The sequence below is a fragment of the Hippopotamus amphibius genome, chromosome X (assembly GCF_030028045.1).
Source record: "Hippopotamus amphibius kiboko isolate mHipAmp2 chromosome X, mHipAmp2.hap2, whole genome shotgun sequence".
Lineage (NCBI taxonomy): Eukaryota > Metazoa > Chordata > Mammalia > Artiodactyla > Hippopotamidae > Hippopotamus > Hippopotamus amphibius.
Genome location: NC_080203.1, coordinates 103264131 through 103288758, shown reverse-complemented (window position 1 = coordinate 103288758; position 24628 = coordinate 103264131). Strand labels below are relative to the sequence as shown.

Sequence of the window (24628 nt, the reverse complement as noted above, 5' to 3'; positions counted from 1 at the left end):
GTAATTGCCCAGCTGAAAACTGGTAGGAGACATGTGTCAGGTTGCCGAAGGACAAAAAGGGAAACTCTTGGTTGTCCTTTGCCTTTACTTATTGAAATTCATGATTTTTAATGAATGGAGAAATTTGCATATGAATCTCTATTTTTTATCATTACCCTGGGCACTTTAAAGAAATCATATCATAACTGTGTTTAAACCCCCAAATTCCAAGTTCTCTTAGGTCTTAGAGCATCTCTTTTCCTGGTTCCTTTTTCTTTTTGAAAGCTCAATTAGAATAGCAAAATTCACAGGCTAGCAAATACTGTAGCAAGTGTTGCTGTTAAGTGTTTTTCTCAGTCTGAAGCATAAGCTGTGTACTGTCTGTTAGTAATTTTTAAAATGCCTATGTAATTCCTATGAAGCTATTAGCTGAACTGTAAAATATACTCATGGTAAAAATCACTCATCTCAAAGATCAGGGTAACCACTACAAAGGTGGGTCATTTCCGCCTTGGATGGAATACTGTGTCCCTTGGGACAGGCACACACTGGACTAGAAAGGGACCAGTGATTATGAAAAGAACACTGCTCAATTTTATACTATTAGATTAAGAGATGTGTGGGCTCCGTGACTGATCACCTTACCCTCCAAGACACAGGCTTCACTAGAATTTGTCTACACTACCCAGTGAGCCAAGTTGTCACATTAAATTAAGCTGTGCTGTAAACACATAGAAGCTGTAAAACTACTTCAAGTAGTGGTTTCCAGAACACTGTGGGAGCATCTGTCACTTCAACACTCAGAACAGGAGTTTACCCATTTTCTAGAATTTGTCAATGGCAATTTCATATATCAGAGTGAGGCGGAAATTGCATACTGTATAAGATTTAACAGTTATTTAAATAGTCATTAAATATTTGAATATACGTGATAGATGTAGAATATATATGTATCAATAAGCGCTTAGGTTTACATGGGGAAACTTAAGTACTTATCTAGTTCAGTAGTTCCTAACTTCTTGATTCATAGATGAACTTTGGGAAGCATTGGGGAATACCGTGTTGCCTAAAAATGTGTGGGTGTGCTCACACGGGCATGCGCACATGCATGCAATCTTTTTTCTGGGAAGAGGATCTCTAGCAGTCACAAGATTCTCAAAGAATCTGGGGCTGAAGAAAGGTAAGAACTATCTTGGTATATTTTATGATTTTATGTCTGCATTCATCAGAACAAACTAGGACAAAGTGGTTTTGAAAAGCATGTACCTTTTTAGCTCATTGTTTCATTTTCATATCCTCAGATATGAGTATATAAAATTGGCCTCAATTGTTCATCTTTGAACATACTCAGATTGGAGCAATACCACATAAATAGCAGCTTTCAGGTGACTCCCAGAGTTGGGTTCTAGAAGTTCTTTCATGAATGGTCAAGGACCTCTCAGAAAGTCTGAAGACAAAATGCCTTCTACAAAGTAGTCTCCTTTTGAAATGGTACTGGTACCAGCTTTTCACCATCTGGATTTAAATTCATTTCATATGACCCCATAGGCTGATGGTAATAAGCATTCAGTATGCAGGGCTTTATAGAATGCATGCTGTTTTCATCATTCAGCAACCCTTCAAGGTGATTTCCATAATTGAACCAGTCTCACAGTTAGGAAGGCACAGGATGAGGCTTCAGACCCAGGGTTTCACTTCCCATGTGTATTTATTTGGTATTCTAGACTAGAACAGCAGTGAACAAAATACCCTAGAAGTTAGCTTATGTTTCTGTTTGCTGATTCTTCCACCATTCATCCTTAAGACCTAAAACCTGAAGCACTAGGAAGTGATAATCTAGCTCAACATATCAGTTTCATTTCTAGGAACTTCAGAAAAACTGATCTCATTTCTGCTCACCCGCCCTTCTAAGGTCCAGAAGGACAACTATGAGGATGTTGTACAAGTCATTGTGAAAAGGCACCCATTTTGTGTGTCAAATCCGAGAAAAGGCCATGTTTGGGTCTTTATGAATTGACAACTCAGCAAATTAGAAACAAGGGTAAGCTTGTTTAGCACTTAAACATGTTGAAAACTTTCATTTTCCTGAGAGGGTAGAATTACAGGTTTGGGAAGACCCTCTTCTATATTGTTTTCCCAAGAAGGGGGAAAAAGACCTTTAGTGTTGCTGTAGAAAAGTGTGGCATGTCACTTCCTATTTAATTAATCAATATGTTCCCTTCTATGTAATAACATTCTTTTTTGAACAGTTCTGAAGTGCCTTGCCTCTTGAAGGCTACAAGGGTATTTTCACCACCGCTAGGATAACTTTAATGTTATTTACTATATGTGACACAAGCAGTTATAAACCTTGAAGGTAACAGTGGAAATATTTGAGGATAGATTGAAAACATCTGTCAACAATGGGGGAGACTGCCTTATACTTGGAGAACGGGGAGTTTGGGAAAATATTACAACTCTGTGTATTTTGTTTCATTAACACAATTATGTACCTTCTCTTCCCCCCCTCCCCACCCAATGTATCTTTATTTTGCCTAATCCCATTTCAGTCATCAGATTTTACGTTTTTATTCCATTTGTAACCTGGTGACTGAGAACAGAGGTTTCACAGCATATATTCCCCTGTGCTTCTTTAGGTAATTGACTCCACTATTAAGGTAATAGTATTCAGTTTCTGATACCTCGAGAAACAGTCATTTTCTGTGCTAAATTGGAACTTTTCCACAACCACTTGTATCTTTAACTTGACACACTTAAGATTTTAATCAAGATAGTGCTCAAATTCGTTCAGTTTCTATAGAGAGAAAATCTCAATAATTTCAGTGCAACAAACGTACGTTTGTGATTTACAACCATGTTCAGGGAACACATGATTAAAAGAAAAGACATTGGTAATGCAAAGAACCCTGATTTGGAAATCTCGAATCCTTGCTCGGTGACCTCCATGGGCCACTGTAATAATCACCATCATCCCATCACCCTCTCCACCTTGCAGGGTGGTCAATGAGGAAATGGGTATAAGAGAGTTTTATAATAGGCAGGTCCTTTATATGTTTAAAAGTGAAGCTATATTTTAAGTACCTGCTACGTGCAATAGAAACCCATGCTCAATTATGACTTCAAGTAAGCATTTCAGCCAATTGGAATCTCCCTGTGTGGATGCAGTGCTTGGAGTCTGGATCACCTGATGGGTAAAAACGAAGCATGTTTTTTATATTCTAGAACCAATCCTGACTATAGCATCTGTGCCTCGGAAGGTTCTGATTCACTGGGGCTGAGTACATAGGAATAGGCTGGTTCACTCAGGAGCTCCTTTTAATGCAAATATTTATTTTACTCACTGGAAACAAAGGATTACAGTGCCAGTAACTGGAGAAAAGGAGCTGCGGGCTAGGTCTGCAGAGCAAACATGAACTGGGAAATAAAATAATTTGGGGTTGAGTTTGGTCTGCACTTTAAATTCAAGCCTCAGAACTGCATGACATAGAGCGACAGAAATATACTCTCCAAGGCATATAAGGCCTTCCTTTGGGGACCTGAGTTATTGGTTAACACTGTCCCAAATCAATAGCGAAATGACAAAGCCTCATATTTGCCAAGGCCGGGTGATTTGGGCACAAAGTTGGCAAGAAAAGCAAATGAGAAGGCAGGTAAGGGGTGAGTGGGGGAAAGCTTGCCACAGCTCAACATCTCAGCGTGAGTTGTGGAGGCACGTTTAATGCTGCTAAAAACCAGTCATCTTACTCATGGGTTTTATTGCTTCTTGAGACCACTAATCCCAAACTACTTCTGATTCAGCAACTTCTTGTCCTCGTTCTCCTCTTTAAATAGTATATTCTGATATGTTTTTTTTTTCCTGTGTATGCTTAATCATGTGACCTCCTGTCACCTGGGAGGGTAGGCTTTCTCCTTGTCTCTTCCATCCATGTTAGTTGGTAGCTAAGAGCTCCAGGCTCAGGAAGGCTGGACTCCCCTCTAGATGGCAGGGCCGACCTCAAGGTCAGCAGCTGAACCAGTTGGACCCATTCTGCAGTCAGATCACAGGTCCAAGACGGCCCAGCCCGAGCGCAGCTGTTCACGTGAGGAGAAGAGCAGCTGTGTTTATCCTGCTTCTCCTCCATAAAGAAACCTGGTCATTTTATTTGTACTGCTGTGGGAGAAAAAAAAAGTTCATGCTACATTAAATATCTGGGCCTCCTACATTATCATAAATCTCATACTGTAGGTGCCCTCTCTCTCCTGGTTTCTTTAATTGCAAGTGCTAATGAATTGAGGCCTGATGGATGATGCCTTTGGGGTGGAAAATATATTTGTTTTATTTTCTTCAAGTACTGAACCTTGTCATTTCCATGTGGACTTCTCCACAAATGGCCAAGTTCCTTATCTGCAGAATTTCCTGCATCTTCTTTTGCATTTATGTACCCGTTACCCCTCTGAACTGAATTTGAAAAAATAATTTAAAATGAAAACCAAATCATCCATGTTTTTATTCTGTGCAGGGGGTGGGGTTGGTGAGTAGCATGGTTAAAAGAGCAGATGACTCTTTCTTTTCTTGCCTTTCTCCTCCATGCACAATATCCAGGAAGGAGAGGGAGAGAGGAAGAAAAGATACACAAGGTTTGACTGTCACAGACTGTGAAAACACAGTTTGCAAGGACTTCCTGTTTATTTCCTGTTTGTTTGTTTTGTCCCTGTAGGAAATAGTTTGTGTGTATGTCTGTTTTGTGTGTGTGTGTGTGTGTGAGAGAGAGAGAGGGAGGGAGGGAGACAATGACTTAGTCAGAATCACGTATGAAATAAAACCCAGCATTTAGCTCTTAGATGTATCTGAGTGAACAGATATATGCAAGCATACACTGATTAATGAGTGGCTCTTCATTGTGTGTTAACTGCTCTCTAATAAATTAGCACATAATTAATGAGGGCCCTAGTTATACTTCGAGTTGTCTATCTTAAGCATCCATTTTCATTAAAACTTCTGTTGTCAGGTTAAAGCTGTTAGTAGCCATCTTGCAGAAGAGAACAGATGGGAGTTTCACAAATAGAGCCGCAAGTGTGAGCCACATATGTAGTTTTAAAATTTTCTAGGAGCCACATTAAAAATGCAAAAAAAGTGAAATTAACTTTAATGATGTAGTTGATTTAACTCAGTCTATCCAAAATATTATCACTTCAAAATGTAATCAATATAAAATTTTTAATGAGATATTTGACATTTGTTGGTACTTCAAAATCTGGTGTGATTTACACTTACTACACATCTCCAATTGGACTAGCCATATTTCAAGTGCTTCAAGAGCCACACGTGGGTTGGCTGTTGCATTGGACAGCAGGGCTAGCATCCCACTGCTGTTCCACAGTATTAACAAGGTCCTCCTACAGTGTACGTGTGGTTTTGTTGTTATAAGAGAAAATGGAAACCAAACGCTGCATGTTACTTGAGTACTGCGGTGTTTCCCCAACTGTAGGACACTAGGACCAAGGACTGCCCTGTGGAAAAACAGATTCGATGATGAAATAAGTTAGGAATGTTCTATTCTTTTACCCCCTTTTGGAGATGTACATGGTGCACTAACATATCAGAGATTCTGAGAAAACTCTCCTGGATAAAGGAACCTGTTTGAAGTTGTTGAGTTCTGTGTCTGTAAGTTTCCACCTCCTGATTGTGGCCATTACCCAGCTACCACTGTCAAAACATGGTTAGTCTGGCATGGTACATTTATGGTATGCTTATAATATTTTTTTTCTAGAGAAGTGTTTTAACACCCCTTGCCTCCCCCCCTCACCCCACCAGGCCCATGAAAGATACCAGAACAATGATGCTTCTGTCCCTGACTATTAATCCCTATTAATTATCTTGCCCTCACAAAAACCTGTCATTCTTTCCTACACTTTTGGGGACAAGAATTCTGGAAATTGCCACAAGTGTCTGCATAAGGAAACCTTTGTGTCTTCCCCTCCTCCACTCTTCTCAGAGCCTATCTCTACTTACTCTTTGTATTCAGAATCACCTGAGAGCCAAGCTATGTCTTCTTGTTCTAGAACCACCTACTATATTGAAACCAGCAGATGGACGTAATGTCTTGAACGTGGACACAGATTTTCAGAAAGTACCCAAATACACACCTTGCTCTCATTTTTTCAGAAATAACGAGCACTGTACAAAGATGAGGGGAGAAACATCTGAATGTGTATATGTGTATACACAGAATACAGTTTCATAAGTAGAGTAATACTGTTCCTGCTAATGCTTTTTAAAAATATATTTTGTGTAGGGTTAATTTACATGCTTTAATGTGTACTGTTATTATAAAGTGTGTAACGTAGTTGTGACTTAGCAATCAGTCTGAAGAAGATATACACTCTACTTGACAACTGTCAATCTTTAGCACATGATCTTTTTGCCTTTGTTCTAGTGGGACCTCTGATGCTGCCCCCATAAGTTTTGTTTTATGATCTGTACTTAAGTGGCAATTACCAGTTAAATAACTTCTGTCGCCGAATTTTGTCCAAGTTGACTGTAGTAACCCTTATACGTGGATGTATTTAAATAAGATTGATTTAAATGATCTGTTTTGTCTCTGTTTTTTAGGACTTTAGTCTTTCAATATTAGAGATGTCTTCTGAAGATGCTGGTAGCAGTAGAATCCCTTTGCTCTTGAACATGCAAATTATACCATGAGTTTTATATAGACTTTCCAGAAGTAGGACTGGAACATTCTAAGTGCAAAAGTTTGGTTGTAGAATCTGATTAGGAAGGGCAGTCCATTCTCTAAAAAGGTAACAGCCTTCCCAACTTTGAACATCTGGGGGAGCTCTACTTGGAAAGGAAGTCTGAATTTTAATCTCATGGACTTAATGGAGCTAAATTAACACAAATTTTTAAAATGGATTTTGTAGAATCCAATTATTAGGGGAAATCATTTTGCAAAGCCATATACTGGAGAATAGTCAAACACGACGTGCTAGTTTTGGAATGTGCATTTCCCAAGTGAACAGAATTTACTTCACAAAAAAGATTTTTTGCACAATTCACAGTACTTACAGAAATATGATTGTGTCATTGGAGAAAAAAAAGCTCACCTCTCTAATGATACATTTCACATTCACTAGTAAACTAGTGTAATTGCTTAATTATTTGGGGGGACACGAGAATAATCTGTGAATAGAATATAACTGCTTATTCCTAACTGTATTTAGGAATGAATACATACTATTATTTAAAGCACTATTGAGTTTTGAAGAACTGCTCAATAAATTAGTATTATTAATAAAATTGTACTCTTTACAATACATTCGCCTCAGCACAAATGCAGAGTTAAAAACATAAATTTATTTTAAAATACACCAAATAATACAGATTAGTTATTATGACTTCAAAATTCTAATTTCCAATAGCATTAAATCCACAGCAGTATGTGTTGTATATAACTAAAATGTTGAAAGTCTTGCACACAAAATGAGAGGCTTCTTCAAAAATGCCTTTTTTGCCAAAAACAGGTTCTACGACTCATTGCTAATTATCATATTTCTTTAGGGGTACTTTGAAGCGCTTTCCAAGACATATATGTAGCAGTTAAATCTAAATTTAGAGCAGAACATTCTATCAGATATTTTGCCATATCACAAAATGTAGTACTGTATTTTATAATACCAAATTCTCAAGTATTCTGGTATATTACATATTATTATACCAAAAAACCACTTTCTAGAAGTCTATTATTATGTATATAATATTTTAAGAAAATAATGGGTATTTCAGTCCAAGCAAGAAAGTATAATGCAATACATGACATTCAATTGATCTTTAGTCAAAATCCATTTAGGTATTTGACAGGGAAACTAGCAATCACAAGCTGGAATGTATACATTATTCTCAAGGACAAAGTGGCAAACGATAATATATAAGGACATAGTCACTGGGGCAAGCTAGCTGGAGTGCAGACTGAAAAGGATCAACTTGCCAATGCTCATCAGATTTTCGCTTTTGTTATTGGTTGTTCCTGGCGGGGGAAGCGCTACAGTCAGTTGATGTTGCCTCCCCTTATGTGGGGGATGTGGGGGATTTGCTCACAGCCAGTGCATGGTATAATGAAATCTCTTTGGAAGCAGGGTTGAGTCAGAAGCTTAGAGATGCACCTTACTGTCTTTAAAACTGTTGTTACAATGTTCTGAACACTGTGATCTTTCCAGATGTGTTTTATGTATTAGTTTTGTACTGTAGAAAATAATACGGCATAAACTGGACTCTAGTGTTTAAAGCAATGTTATTTACTGGCTTATCACCCCCTGCATAATTATGTACAGTCTACTTAATCTATAACCTGTGATAATCCTTTGCCTTAAAAATAAAATCTAATGCTAAATATTGAGTGTGCTCTAATAATTTCAAGCTACAAACTAATTTTTCCTTTAAAACTTAAGACAGTGTCAAATAAAATATTACACGAATACTCTGTGGAGTGTTGCTGCCTCTTCTGTACTTGTGACAGTGTGTGTATCTTGATCCAGGACACGATGACCTGCTGGGTTCTATAAATAGATATTAGTAATCCTTTTAGAGAATGGGCCTGGCACTTCTCAGCTGTGGGCTGAATACCTCCCCTTAAACCCTTATAAATAGATTTTGCCATGCCACAGAAGAATGAAGAAAAACAGCCCTTCATGTTCTCTCTGTCTACAATGTTTGTCTTGGTTCCTACTGAATCTTCACATTCTCCTTGCGTTGCCATCATATTCCTAAATAGAAAAATGCCAGAGATACCTGAAGATGGATGAAATCACCTGATTTCAGCAGGGAAAGGGATCTTGCAATTATTCAAGTCCAATCTCTTAGGGAACAGGTTAGAACCCAAGTTGTAGAGAGATTTAGCGACTGCTCAAGCTCTGAGCAACAAGGGTGGGCTGAGCTCATCCCGATGTTCAGAAGGTTGTCACAGGTCCAACGAATGAAAAGGAATGGTGTTAGTCTTGGGGCTGGCACACAGCAGCAAGTAGAGGGAGATATGGCGTGGGCTAGAAAACCGTTTCCTTATTAGGTCGTGGTCGGTGGCCTGGCTGAGTTAGTTATAGAAGGAATATGTTTTGAAGGCAGTTTTTCTGGGAAAGAAAGCGTTGGCTCTTAAGGATTATCACTGATGCTCTTTCACCATGGAAGCAATGCTTCAGACTCGGCCGCGTGACAAGGTACATCCTGGGTGCCTGATGATACACTTGTACTTTGAAAAGCATCTGTGTGGGCTGCTTATTTTTAAGTGACCGGAAACGCTGGTCCTTTGGGGAATTCGGCGTTATTTGGGTCCAGAAAATAGAGACTGAGCTGGAAAGGCATCCTGACCCTAACTCCGGGCCGCTGGGGCTGCGGGTTTTCGAAGGAATGTGACGGTTTCCCACGCGACCGCCGACCAAGGGGCTCTAGGACCCAGCGGCTGCGCGCGGGGTCGGCGGGGCCCGCCGCCTGCCGTGGGGCTCGGCGCGGGCTGTCGCCGGACGCGGGTTCGCGGCCCGCCCGCGGATCGTCGCCGCAGAGACGCGGCGGGCACCGAGGCGCGCGGGCGGCGCACGGTGCGCGTGGGCGTGTCCCGACCCGGCCGCGCGCCCCGCCCCAGGCCCGCCGGGTCGCTCGCCCCCAGGCCCAGCTCCAGCGCCCGGGCCCCGCGCCCTCGGCGGGCAGCGCAAAGCGCGGGAGCAGTTGGGGCCGGGCATGCCGGGAGCCCCCGGGGCAGCCGCCGCCGCCACCGCCACCGCTACCGCCACCGCCACCGCGTCTGTCGCCGGTGCGCGCCGCTGACGCGCGGAGATGAAATTCCCGGGCTCGGTGCTGGCGTCCGTGTTCCTGTTCGTGGCCGAGACGACGGCGGCGCTGTACCTGAGCAGCACCTACCGCTCGGGCGGGGACGGCATGTGGCAGGCGCTGACGCTGCTCTTCTCACTGCTGCCCTGCGCTCTTGTGCAGCTCACGCTCCTCTTCGTGCACCGCGACTTCAGCCGCGACCGGCCTCTCGTGCTGCTGCTGCACCTGCTACAGCTCGGGCCCCTCTTCAGGTGCGTTGCGGGCCCCCCGGCGGCGGGGGGCGGGCCTCTCGGGAGAGGGGACGGGGGGGCCGGAGTCGCGGACCGGGCCCAGGCCGGCCCGCCCGGCTCCTCAGCTCCACCGTCCCTGTCACAGGAATGCGACAGGAACCTGGGAGAGTGGGAATCGAACCGGGGCGTACCGCCTTCCTGTTAGGGGCTAGGGTAGGAAATTGCCGATAGTCAACTGAATTTGACCAACAGAAAGGTCAGTTTCCTGCTCTTCGACCTCATAGAAGACAAGCTTTGCCGGCGGATCAGGTGGGATGCGGCAAGATGAGCTTGTGTCGTGACGGGCCCTTAGGAAGTGGGTTCTAAATGGCCGTTAGAGTAGAAGTGTATACAGCTGATTGAATTTAAATTGACCGAACACGTGGAGTTGACTGTGTGCCAGGCACTGTTCCGAGCGCGTTACGAATATTAACTTATGTAATTCTCACACATGACTCTAGAAATCCACGCATCATGCTTTTCTCTCGGGTGTGGAACATACGAGGTAGTAGAAATGTCTTCTGGGCCCTGCCTAACTTCTAAACACAGTCAGTGAAGCTGGAACACAGTGCCGTGAAGACCCCAACACTTGCCGGGTGTTAAGAAAAGCTATTAGTGACATTTCTGGAAACTAAATTGTATTAACGCAAAGCAAGTAGAAAAAGAAATTCCTGGTAATGAAGTAGAGTTTGGCTTATCTAAGGACCATGAAGAGAGTTTGAAATATGTTGTTTTGATATCTTTAATCTCTGTAGGAAAAGCAAAACAAAGAGTTTCTATCTGGATTAGAAACAAATTTATAATACTGAACTTTAGATATAGGGGGTAGAGGAATTGGAAGAGGGTAGAAAGGCCAGAGACGCGCTCAGCGGCCAGAAAATTCAGCTAGTCAGGAACCTTTCCACCAGGAAATATCTCCCCCACCAACACCCTCCCACCCCCACCCCCACACACAGAATCAAGTAGCAGAATAGATTTTACAGAGCCCTATTATAAACCTTTGCACTTCATGTTAAAGACAGCCTTCCCAGCTGACATTCAGAATACTGACTTGTAGTTTACACACTGTCAGAACAGACTTGGTGAACAAGTTTCCCAGCCTCCAGAAGCCACAGAATCCTAGAAAGGAAGAGAAACAGGTGCACTGGCAGGAGTGAAAAGTTGCTACTGACATCCTGAGAGCAAGGGAAGAGTTAGGGGGAAAAGAGAGAGAGAGAGAAAGGGAGTGAGGGGAATTTTACAAGTCCTGCGACCTGGGGCCATAGAATAAGGAGTTAGTCCTCCCTGGCCATGTAGGCTGCAGTGTCCTGATTGTATTTCCGCTCAGTAAAATCAGAGTGCACTACTTTGGACAAAGCGCTCATCATTTCTTAGCTTCATCTTGTGAAAAGAAAACTCATTGCCCAGACTATTTGAGTAAACTGACAGAGAAAGGGGAATTGACGTTTCACAAATGCTTCTTGTGCTAGATGGTTCAGTAGGTAGGTGTTTATATCCCTCAATTCATTCCTCACTGTGAAGAATATGTAATTGTCCCCATTTTATAGATGAGGAAAATGAGACCCCACACCACTCACAAGGCTTCTTAGAAATGGAATTGGGCAGAGGAGTGTGGGGTACATTTTAATCCATAGTTCCATCTTAAGTTAAGAAAGTTTGGTCATCTTGGCAAAATTGAAAAAAGCAGCCTAAAGAGCCATCTAGGTAAATGAGAATACCCTATTATTACTGCCATTTAAAATGTTTCTAAATACTGAGTGACCCAAGACAAAGCTAATGACATAATAGTATGTATAAAAACAGGATGGCACACCTAGACCTCAGCTCAAGGAAATATACCAAACTGTTAAGAGTGGTAATTTCTGGATGATGGAGTTATGGGTGATTTTCATTTTCTCCTGAAAAATATAGAAAAGTGCATCATTTACTCCTTTATTATACTTCTCTACATGTTTCAGTTTTTACAGTAAAATATTTTAACTTTATTAAAGAAAGAAAACGTTTGGTGCTTTGGAGAGGTAACTTCTCAACTATATATAAAGTTTCAACACCATAAAGAGACCTATTTCCAGAAAATTCTGAATGGAGCATTGTCTTTTGGGAGGAAAAACAAAACATGAAAAAGGAACAAACCTGTTTCCATTAACAAGGGTGCTCTCATTCTAATACAGCTGATTTCTTTCAAGAAGATATTGGACCCACGCTGAGATACACAAAATGTGGTTCAAAGCCTCTAGGCTTCCAGATGAAAAGAAAAGCAATTTGATGTTGTGTATTAGCATGACTTAATATCTAATTGGAAGTTCTTCCTGCTGACTGATTCTATTCTAACTCTAAAACATCAGCTTTACATAAAGATCAAAATTATTTCCCCCAAGCAAAGGAGAGTCTCTCTTCCCTTCTTATCAATTGGACCTAGTAATATTTTAAAAACTGTTTTGGGAAAATTTAGCTTTATTTAATTTGGGGTGGGTACTGACTAGCCATACTCATGTTGTTGTTTTTAAGCTCTTTATTGAAATATAATTGCTTTACACTCTTGTACCAGCTTTTGAGGTACACCAAAATGAATGAGCTGTATTTATACATATATCCCCATATCCCCTCGCTCCTGCGACGCCCTCCTGCTCTCCCTGTCCTGGCCCTCTAAGGCATCACCCATCATCAAGTTGATCTCCCTTTGTTATACAGCAACTTCCCACTAGCCATCTATTTTACAGTTGGTAGTGTATTTATGGCTATGCTACTCTCTCACTTCGTCCCAGCTTCCCCTTTGCCCCCCGCCCCCCCAACCCTGTGTCCTCCAGTCCATTCTCTGCATGTGCATCCTTATTCTTGCCCTGTCACTGGGTTCATCAGTACCATTTTTTTTTTTTTAGATTCCATATATATGAGTTAGCATACAGTATTTGTTTTTCTCTTCCTGGCTTACTTCACTCTGTATGACAGACTCTGGGTCTATCCACCTCATTACATATAGCTCCATTTCATTCCTTTTTATGGCTGAGTAATATTCCATTGTACATATATATGCCACATCTTCTGTATCCATTCATCTGTTGATGGGCATTTAGGTTGATTCCATGTCCTGGCTATTGTAAATAGTGCTAAAATGAACATTATGGTACATGTTTCTTTTTGGATTATGGTTTTCTCTGGGTGTATGCCCAGGAGTGGGATGACTGGATCATATGGTAGTTCTATTTTTAGTTTTTTAAGGAACCTCCAAACTGTTTTCCATAGTGGCTGTACCAATTACATTCCCACCAACAGTGCAGGAGAGTTCCCTTTTCTCCACACCCTCTCCAACATTTGTTGTTTCTAGATGTTTTGATGATGGCCATTCTGACCGGTGTGAGGTGATACCTCATTGTGGCTTTGACTTGCATTTCTCTAATGATTAGTGATGTTGAACATCTTTTCATGTGTTTGTTGGCCATCTCTATGTCTCCTTTGGAGAAATGTCTATTTAGGTCTTCCACCCATTTGTGGATTGGGTTATTTGCTTTTTCGGTATTAAGCTGCATGAGCTGCTTGTATATTTTGGAGATGAATCCTTTGTCCGTTGCTTCGTTGGAAAGTATTTTCTCCCATTCTGAGGGTTGCCTTCTTGTCTTGTTTATGGTTTCTTTTGCTGTGCAAAAGCTTTTAAGTTTCATTAGGTCCCATTTGTTTATTCTTGATTTTATTTCCCTGATTCTAGGAGGTGGGTCCAAAAGGATCTTGCTTTGATGTATGTCATAGAGTGTTCTGCCTATGTTTTCCTCTCGAAACTTTATAGTGTCTGGCCTTCCATTTAGGTCTTTAATCCATTTGGAGTTTATTTTTGTGTATGGTGTTAGGAAGTGTTCTAATTTCATTCTTTTACATGGTGCTGTCCAATTTTCCCAGCACCACTTATTGAAGAGGCTGTCTTTTTTTCTATTGTATGTTCTTGCCTCCTTTGTCAAAGATAAGGTGCCCATATGTGCTTGGCTTTACCTCTGAGTTCTCTCTTCTATTCCATTGATCTTCCTTTCTATTTTTGTGCCAGTACCATACTGTCTTGATCACTATAGCCTTGTAGTGTAGTTTGAAGTCAGGAAGCCTGATTCCACCAACTCCATTTTTCCTTCTCAAGATTGCTTTGGCTATTCGGGGTCTTTTGCGTTTCCATACAAATCGTAAGGTTTCTTGTTCTAGTTCTGTGAAAAATGCCGTTGGTAATTTGATAGGGATTGCGTTGAATCTGTAAATTGCTTTCGGTATGATAATCATTTTCACAATGTTGATTCTTCCAATCCAAGAACATGGTATGTCCCTCCATCTATTTGTAACGTCTTTGATTTCTTTCACCAGTGTCATGGTTTTCTGCATACAGGTCTTTTGTCTCCTTAGGCAGGTTTATTCCTAGGTATTTTATTCTTTTTGTTGCAATGGTAAATGGGAGAGTTTCCTTAATTTCTCTTTCTGCTCTTTCGTTGTTAGTGTATAGGAATGCAAGAGATTTCTGCACATTCATTTTGTATCCGGCTACTTCACTGACTTCATCGATTGGTGCCAACAGTTTTCTGGTAGAGTCTTTAGGGTTTTCTATGTATAATATCATGTCATCTGCAAAGAGTGATAGTTTTACATCCTCTTTTCCAATTTGGATTCCTTTTATTTCATTTTCTTCTCTGATTGCTGTGGCTAAAAATTCCAAAACTATGCTGAATAATAATGATGAGAGTGGGCACCCTTGTCTTGTTCCTGTTCTTAGAGGGAATGCTTTCAGTTTTTCACCATTTAGAATGATGTTGGCTGTTGGTTTCTCATATATGGCTTTTATTATGTTGAGGTAATTTCCTTCTATGCCCATTTTCTGGAGAATTTTTATCATAAATGGATGTTGAATTTTGTCAAGAGCTTTTTCTGCATCTATTGAGATTATCATATGGTTTTTATCCTTCAAGTTGTTGATATGATATATCACATTGATTGATTTGCATATATTGAAGAATCCTTGCATGCCAGGGATAAACCCCACTTGATCATGGTGTATGATCTTTTTAATGTGCTGTTGGATTCTGTTGGCTAGTATTTTGTTGAGGATTTTTGCATCTATATTCATCAGTGATATTAGCCTGTAATGTTCTTTTTTTTGTGACATCTTTGCCTGGTTTTGGTATCAGGGTGATGGTGGCCTCATAAAATGAGTTTGGGAGTGTTCCTCCTTCTGCTATATTTTGGAAGAGTTTGATAAGGATAGGTGTTAGCTCTTCTCTAAATGTTTGATAGAATTCTCCTGTGAAGCCATCTGGTCCTGGGCTTTTGTTTGTTGGGAGATTTTTAATCACAGTCTCAATTTCTGTACTTGTGGTTGGTCTGTTCATATTTTCCATTTCTCCCTGGTTCAGTCTTGGAAGATTGTATTTTTCTAAGAATTTATACATTTCTTCCAGATTATCCAATTTATTGGCATATAGATGCTTGTAGTAGTCTCTCATGATCTTTTGTATTTCTGAGGTATCCATTGTTACTTCTCCTTTTTCATTTCTAATTCTGTTGATTTGCGTCTTCTCCCTTTATTTCCTAATGAGTCTGGCTAATGGTTTATCAATTTTCTTTATCTTCTCAAAGAACCAGCTTTTAGTTTCATTGATCTTTGCTATTGATTCCTTCCTTTCTTTTTCATTTATTTCTGTTCTGATCTTTATGGTTTCTTTCCTTCTGCTCACTTTGGGGTTTTTTTCTTCTTTCTCTAATTGTTTTAGGTGTAAGGTTAGATTGTTTATTCGAGATTTTTCTTGTTTCTTGAGGTAGGACTGTATTGCTATAAACTTCCCTCTTAGAACTGTTTTTACTGCGTCCCATAGGTTTTGGGTTGTTGTGTTTTCATTGTCATTTGTTTCTAGATATTTTCTGATTTCCCCTTTGATTTCTTTAGTGATTTCTTGGTTGTTTAATAGTGTATTGATTAGCCTCCATGTGTTTGTATTTTTTACAGTTTTTTTCCTGTAATTGATATCTATTCTCATGGCATTGTGGTCAGAGAAGATTCTTGATATGATTTCAATTTTCTTGAATTTACCGAGGCTTGATTTGTGACCCAAGATGTGATCTATCCTGGAAAACGTTCTGTGTGCACTAGAGGAGAAAGTGTATTCTGTAGTTTTTGGATGGAATGTCCTATAAATATCAATTAAGTCAAGATGGTCTAATGTGTCATTTAAAGCTTATGTGTCCTTATTTATTTTCTGTTTGGATGATCTGTCCATTGATGTAAGTGGGGTGTTGAAGTCTCCTCCTATTATTGTGTTACTGTCGATGTCCCCTTTTATGGCTGTTAGCAGTTGCCTTATGTATTGAGGTGCTCCTATGTTGGGTGCATAGATATTTACAATTGTTATATGTTCTTCTTGGATGGATCCTTTGATCATTATGTAGTGTCCTTCCTTGTCTCTTGTAATAGTCTTTACTTTAAAGTCTAATTTGTCTGATATGAGTATTGCTACTCCAGCTTTCTTTTGACTTCCATTTGCATGGACTTTTTCCATCCCTTTCCTTTCAGTCTATATGTGTCCCTTTATCTGAAGTGGGTTTCTTGTAGACAGAATATAGAAGGGTCTTGTTTTTGTATCCATTCAGCCAGTCTGTCTTTTGGTTGGAGCATTTAATCCATTTACATTTAAGGTGATTATTGACATGTGTGTTTCGAGTACCATTTTCTTAATTGTTTTGGGTTTGTTTTTGTAGGTCTTTTCCTTCTCTTGTGTTTCCTACTTAGAAAAATTCCTTAAGCAATTGTTGTAAGGTTGGTTTGCTGGTGCTGAATTTTCTTAACTTTTGCTTGTCTAGAAAGGTTTGATTTCTCCGTCGAATCTGAATGAGATTCTTGCTGGGTAGAGTATTCTTGGCTGTAGGGTTTTCTCTTTCAGGACTTTCAGTATATCCTGCCGTTCCCTACTGGCCTGCAGTTTCTGCAGAAAGATCAGCTGTTATCCTTATGGGTTTTCCCTTATATGTTATTTGTTGCTTTTCTCTTGCTGCTTTTAATATTTTTCTTTGTGTTTAATTGTCATTAGTTTGATTAATATGTGCCTTGGTGTATTTCTCCTTGGGTTTATTCTGTATGGGACTCTCTGCACTTCTTGGACTTTATTTACTATTTCCTTTCCCATGTTGGGGAAGTTTTCCACTATAACCTCTTCAAGTATTTTCTCAGACCCTTGCTTTTTTTCTTCTTCTGGAATGCCTATGATTTGAATGTTGGTGCGCTTAATGTTGTCACCAACGTCTCTGAGACTGTCTTCCATTCTTTTTTCTCTTTCCTGCTCTGTGGCAGTCATTTCCCCCGTTCTATCTTCCAACTCACTTATTCGTTCTTCTGCCTCAGTTATTCTGCTGTTTATACCGTCTATTTTTAATTTCAATTATTTTGTTGTCCGTTGCTGTTTGTTTGCTCTTTAATTCTTCTGAGTCCTTATTAACTTTTTCTTGTATTTTCTGTATTTTGTTGTCGAGATTTTGGATCATCTTTACTATCATTACTCTGAATTCTTTTTCAGGCCATTTTCCTATTTCCTCTTCATTTATTTGGTCTTGTGGGTTTTTTTCCTGCTCCTTTGCCTGCATGGTGTTTCTTTGTTTTCTCATTTTGTCTAATTTATAGAATTTGCTGTCTCCTTTCCCTATGCTGCCTAGTAGTAATTCCTCTTGTTTCTGCCCTCTGCCCCCTGTGGTGGGATTTGTCCAGTGTCTTGAGTAAGCTTCCTGGTGGGGGGTCTTGTGTCTGCTTTCTGGTGTGTGGTTCTGTGTCTTTTCTCTCTGATGAGCAGGGCTGTGTCAGGTGGTGTGTTTTTGGGTATCTGTGAGGGTAATATGGCTTTAAGTAGTCTGTGTGCTGATGGGTGGGTTTGTGTTCCTGTCTTGTTTGTAGTTTGGTGTGAGGTGTCCAGCACTGGCATTTGCAGACAGTCGGACGAAGCCAAGTCTTAGACTCTGATACAGAGCTCTGTGAGAGTTCTCTGCAGTTAATCTTCCCTGTGTCTGAGGACTCCCTAATAGTCTAGCATCCTGGATTCAGTGCTCCCTCCCCAGAGCCTCCTACTTGACTTCTGATGGAGTAGTCCAGACTTCAGAGGTTGCTTGTCCCAGCAATAAAGGAGTTTAAAGAAGACTGTCCAAGCCACAGTCTAATGGCAGAGTGTTGAGTCAAACAGATACTAAGTCAAGGAAACACATACATGTATAAGACACACAAATACTGAATCCAGTGGAACATAGGGCACTAGAAAGACCTGACAGAAGAACCCCAGTATGCCATCAGACAATCAAAGAGAAAACCAACAGAAATTCAAAACCAAAAAAAAAAAAAAAACCAAACAAACCTACCCACACACACACACAAACACAGATCCAGGGAGCTTTTGAAAGCTAGGATCAAATATAATAAAGAGGAAGAGTACCACCAGACAGAATGAAGATTCTCAGAATGAAATCAGACAGTTATACTTAGAACTAAGATAAAGACAAAACCTAATAGTAAAAACCAAAGCAGCGTGTCATGTGGAAAATAAAGCAAGGAAACAGAGCAGACTGATAATATTGCTTATAAGTATATTAAGATAAAAGACACTAAAAAAGGATAGAAGACAGGGCAACAGAAGAGCGTAGTGTGGCTGGTAATATGAAAAGAAAAAGAGAAAAAATATAGAAATGTATAAAAGAGAAGGAAAGGGTAGAAGAGATAATGTTAGCACCACAAAAAACTTAGAAATATGTAAAAAGTCTAAAAATAAAAATAGAAGAAAAGAATTAAAAAATATGTTATAATACGTGTAGATCCCTTAGGACTAAGATTGTAATTAATTAAAAAAAAAGAAAACAAAACAAAACAAACCATACACATGCAAACACATATCTGGGGAAATTTTGAAAGCTAGGATCAAATATAATAAAGAGTGAGAGTACAATCAGACAGACTGAAGATTCCTAAAACAAAATCAGACAATTATAATCAGAACTAAGATAAAGACCAAACCTAATAATAAAAACCAAAGCAGTGTGTCATCTGGAGAATAAAGCAAGGAAACAGAGCTGAGTGATAATATTGATTATAGGTATATTAAAATAAAAGTAACTAAAAAAGGATAGAAGACAAGGCAACAGAAGAGCATAGTGTGACTGGAAATATGAAAAGATAAAGGAAGAAATAGAAATGTATAAAAGATAGAGATGAAAAGAAGGTAGGAGAGATACAGTCAGCACTACAAAAAACTTAGCTAGAAATAGAAATACATAAAAAGGCTAAAAATAAAAATAGAATAAAAATATGTTATAAAACGTGTAGATCGCTTAGGACTAAGATCGTAATTAATAAAAAAAAAGTCTAGAACTGACCCCAGAATGGACCAGATCAATAGAATTAATAATAATGTTACTGTTTCCTTGGAGTCTCAGCTGTAAGTGTCCTTCTCCCCCCCCCCCCCCGGGTTTTTTGTATTACTCTGCAACCAGCAGAGCTTCCTTTATTGTTCATCTGTAAGCACCAGTGTGTGGGGAGAGAGAGGGTACAGTAGTGGCTCCTTCCTCTGGGGGTGAGTGAGCAGTGGTGCCCTGCCTGGGTCGCAGCAGCTCAGGCAGTGCCTGTTGCAGAGGGACACCGGTGGCTCAGGCCGAGAGAATGACTACAACTGCGGCTCCTAACCCCTGCTACGACTCTGCTGAGGTGCCCTGCCTGGGTCACGGCGGCTCAGTGGGCCGTGGCGGTGCCTGTTGCAGAGGGAACCCAGTAGCTCAGGTGTAAGCAAAATGACTCCAGAGCTGGGCCACTCTGCAGACTCTTGGCTCTCGGCTGCAAGCACTCTAGGTCAGCCCCACCCGGGGGCCTTTGTTTTCCCTGAGTGCGTTAGCCAGGCCCAGAGGGGTCCTTCCTTTGTCCATTGCAGGGGCTGAGAGAGAGAGAGAGGCTACACCCGTGGCTCCTCCCCACTGCTTGTGAGTCAGCACTATCGAGCCACCATCATGGCCACCCAGCTTTCTGCAGTAGGCTTTCTCCATTGTGGATTTCTTCCCTCCTGTCCTCTCAGTCCATCTCCCCACTGCCAACAATGTTTCTCACCCTGAACCAGTTCTCTGGCTCCCACATTCCAGCTCCCACACCCCCTGTTCAGCTGTGAACCGATGTCTCAGTCCAGACACGCTAAGCTGTGGTGTGGACCTTCCACATGTTTCTCACCCTTTCCCGTCTGCCACAGCTCAGCCACTTCACCCTCTTTGAACAGTCCCAAATGTCTCCCTTCTGACCCAGGGAAATTCCTTGTTGGAGAAGGGGTTTCCCCATCAGATAAGGGACGTTTCCCCAAATTCGGCAATCTCCCCTCTGTTTCAGATCCCCCCACCGCAGGGTGTGGGACCCATCCCTTTCCTTTCTTCTCCTCCTCTTTCTCCCTTTTTTTCCCCCTCTGTCCTACTCAGTTATGTCAGGATCTTTGCAGTCCTTTCTGGTGTCCGAGGTCGTCTGCTGGTGTTCAGCTGGTTCTCTGTGGGAGTTATTGCATCTTTTGGTGTATTCCTGATGCATCTGTGGAGAGGGATACATTCCACATCCTTCTACTTCGCCGCCATCTTTCTTCTCCTAGTCACATATTCTTTACCCTGGTGGCTATGTCCATGTTTCAGCAACCCTGATCTCCCACTTCCTGACCCTCACCCACTCCTCTTCACAAACTGTCAATTTTATTTTTCTGTTGACATATAGTTGATTTACAGTGTTGTGTTAATTTCTGCTATACAGAAAGCAACTCAGTTATTATACACAAATATACATTCTTTTTTTTAAATTTATTTATTTATTGGCTGTGTTGGGTCTTCGTTGCTGCACGCAGGCTTTCTCTAGTTGCAGTCAGTGGGGGCTACTCTTCGTTGCAGTGTGCAGGCTCCTCGTTGTGGCTTCTCTTGTTGCAAAGCACAGGCTCTAGGCACCTGGGCTTCAATAGTTGTGGCACATGGGCTCAATAATTGTGGCTCATGGGCTCTAAAGCGCAGGCTCAATAGTTGTGGCGCACAGGCTTAGTTGCTCCGCGGCATGTGGGCTCTTCCCAGAGCAGGGATCGAACCCGTGTCCCCTGCATTGACAGGCAGATTCTTAACCACTGTGGCACCTAGGAAGCCCCTATACATTCTTTTTTATATTCTTCTCCATTATGGTTTATCCCAGTAACATTCTTTATAAAATTAAACATTTCTACTCGGTGAAATTCCTTTTTCACAAAACTAGGGAAGGCTCTGAGGAGGAGGATGTGAGGAAAGCAGGAGAAGGCAGCAGGGATGTGGTCCTAGCTGAAGACTAGCTTCAGCCTCATTCCAGAGAAGCTCGGAGCACGAATAACACGATTGGACTCTCTTTGAGGCAAAGGGGCTGGGCCTTTTTACTGCAACCTCAGTCCATTGTGAGCTCCAGGTGTTAAGGGATTGATACCTTCCAGGGTCAGCAGTTCCCAGCAGCCAAGGGCAATTATTCAGAGAAGGGGGTGGCTGTGAGCTGTTGGCCCCCAGCACACCCAGATGCCAGAGATGGAGGCACCAGACAGTAAAGGGATCTGGATGCGGCCCCAACAATATCGCAGGGTCCAATCCTGCATGGGGACACCCAGGCCCAGGAAGTCAGCTTGCCTTCTGGAGGTCATTTAGCAAGGTGATGGCAGCCCAACTGGAAGCCGAGGTTGGAGATGGCGTCCTCCACACAGACCTGCCCAAGACATACAAGGGCTCTGACGGTGATGGCACCTGACTCAGCAGGCTGATGGGGAGCAAATGCAGCAAAATGCGTGAAGCTCCTAGCAGGAGGCACGGTGCAGATGCCTAGCATGGACTGCACTGACCTGAGACGCCGGGAGCAGCTCAACCCTTCAGGAGGGGCGGGCGGTACCTGGCGGGTGGGAGCCCCGGAAGCACACGAGGAGCCGGGGCGCTCCACTCATGTTGTTTTTAGGTGAGATGTTTTTGAGTTCACTCATGTCAGCTGCATTACATTACCAATGTAATGGGCTAAACACTGAAGGCTAGGCCCCACTCCTTCTTTAGGGAGACATTGGGAGAGCACCATATTTCATTTATATCAGTCTTATATTTAAAACTGTAGTTGCAGTTTGAAGGGTTGTTTCCTCATTAAGGCTAGGATGGAATAATACAAACATTGAATAATGTCTTGAATTTATTTTTTTCTATTTTAAGGACAATCTTATTGCGAATGATAATAGATATTCCAGAAAACCAGAGGAGGGACAAGCACCTCTTAACAGCAACAGCAAAATTTCTTTATCATTCTTTTACAGTTATGTTAATTTTATAAATTAATTGGGAGAAGGAGTAAATATAAATGAGCTACAGGTTCAAGGAATTTTCCCCCATTCTTATTCACTGGTATAATCAGGAAAAATGGTACATAAAAATCTGGCTTTATGAAATAAAAGCTAAGAAGTTCTAGTAATTTTTTTATTCAAGTATAGTTGGTGTACAATATTATATGTTACAGGTGTACAATATAGTCATTCACAATTTTAAAAGTTATACTCTATTTATAGTTATAAATTATCACCTATATTCCCCATGTTGTACAATATATCCTTGTAGCTTATTTTATACCTAATAGTTTGTACCTCTTAATCTCCTACCCCTATATTGGCCTTCCCCCTTCCCTCTCCTGACTGATAACCACAGTTTGTTCTCTATATCTGTGAGTCTAGTATTTTTTATGGAACATTACAAAATGATTCACCATCGTATTTCTCTCTTTAGTAAATTTTCAGAAGACTTTAAAATATTAATAGCCTAAATTTGAAGAGCTTTTTTCTTGTTGCTTGCACAGTGCTTTTACGTACAGTATTTCAAGCCATCCACCGTAAAACCTTGTGGGCTAGCTGCCATTATCTTTTTTTTACAGTTGAGAATCAGTAAGATTATGCAAGTGACTTTTCAGAGGTCACATGGCGCTTTCTATTTAACCAGTTTGGTTCTTGTGTCAATTCACAGAGCATGTGTGTCATAGGAAGATAACGTGGCGTATAGGAAGTCGTAATCAGTATTTCTTTTGAAAACGTGTTTTATTAACTGCTTTGGAGAGTCTCCAGTACCACAGATTATTTGTGCTGACACCAACATGCATGGTTTCAGCTAAGGAATAAACTCCTTCCGTTATGGTGCTTGAAAATGGGATAAAGTGGAAAAAATGGATCAACCTGCTGATTTCCTACATTAAGAATCAGCAAACTATGCCCCACAGGTGAAATTCCCCTACTGCCTGTTTTTGTAAATAAAGTTTTATTGGAACACAGCCATGCTCATTCATTTCTGTGTTGTCTGTGGCTGCTTTTGCATTACAGTGGCAGAGTGGAGTAATTGCAATAGAGATCAGGACCTGCAAAGCCTAAATATTTACTCTTTGTAAATACAGAAAATGTTTGCCAACCCTTGGTCTACACAATACTGAAAAAACACCTTGAATGATTTTGATGAAAATACTTAATTTACGGCTACATTTAGACAACTTATCAAGTAAAACAAAACAAAACAAAGAACATTTGGAGTAGTTGGATGAGTCTTACAGAATTCCAAGAAGAATAGCAGAGTGTGTTTCTTACCAGTTTTCTTAACCAGTATGGTAAATAGCAGAAGTCTTAGGCCTTTCACAAATTTATTAAACACCTACCACTTGTGAAACTCTGTGCTAAGATTTTTACCAGTTGGAAAAAACAGTGGATTGCAAGGGGGTACACCTGGGTTTCAGGGCCACCTGTGTGATTAGCTCATTCTGGGACATTCTTTCATTTCCATTGGTAGACAATGAAGTCTCATTTCATCTATAATTCTGCAAATGCTTTTCATTAAACACAGCCCCCTCCTCCAGAGAATTGCTTTTTCCTCTGAATCGTCATTTTATTCACTCAGCTCTTAACATGTGCTGGTGTTTCATTTGTTTGTTTTAGTCTTTAAAAATTCTGAGCTTAATTTTATTATTCAGATAAAATGTATTTGTTGTTGAAATGACAAGGGCAGAAAACAGATAAGCACAACTAAAAAAAATTTAAAATTCTAATTCAAATAACTAAAGAGGACAATTATTAATGTTTTATTGTACATCCTTACTAATATTTTTTATAGCGGTAAGCTGAAAAACCATAAACCATCTGGGAGGCAGTGGGGTGGGGGGAAGCCGTGATTTGCAGTGTTTGCTGATTTCTGTGATTTAAGTATTTCCATTATGGCCTGTTTCAAGTTACTAAGTTGTTTAAGAACTGGCTCACAAAATTCCTTAACTATTTAATTGTCTCATAAGTCAATATGAGCCAGCTCAAGCACTTCACTATGTGTATATGTGCGTATGTGGGTGTAATTTATATGTATGTATATGTGTGTGTGTATATATATGTCATTTTCTTTTTATTAAAAATGGAATTTTCTATACATATGCCATTGTAGTTTACTCCTTTCGCTTACCAAATATAGTAAACATTTTCATATATCAGTATATGTATGTGTATACTGTCAATCTGAAGGACTGGATAATATTTCACTAAATACATATATTAGGATTTATTTAATCATTGTTTTATTTGGGGACCTT

General features: G+C 40.6%; 1 protein-coding gene across 1 annotated transcript in view; it reads left to right on the top strand.

The window, feature by feature from the left end:
• Positions 1-9778: 9778 nt before the first annotated feature.
• The window catches only part of XK (X-linked Kx blood group antigen, Kell and VPS13A binding protein), a 54525-nt gene continuing 39675 nt past the window's right edge, over positions 9779-24628 (top strand). Inside the window, exon 1 of the mRNA XM_057718574.1 lies at positions 9779-10023. Within this exon, the coding sequence (XP_057574557.1) occupies positions 9779-10023 (245 nt within the window). The remainder of the gene's footprint in view (positions 10024-24628) is intronic.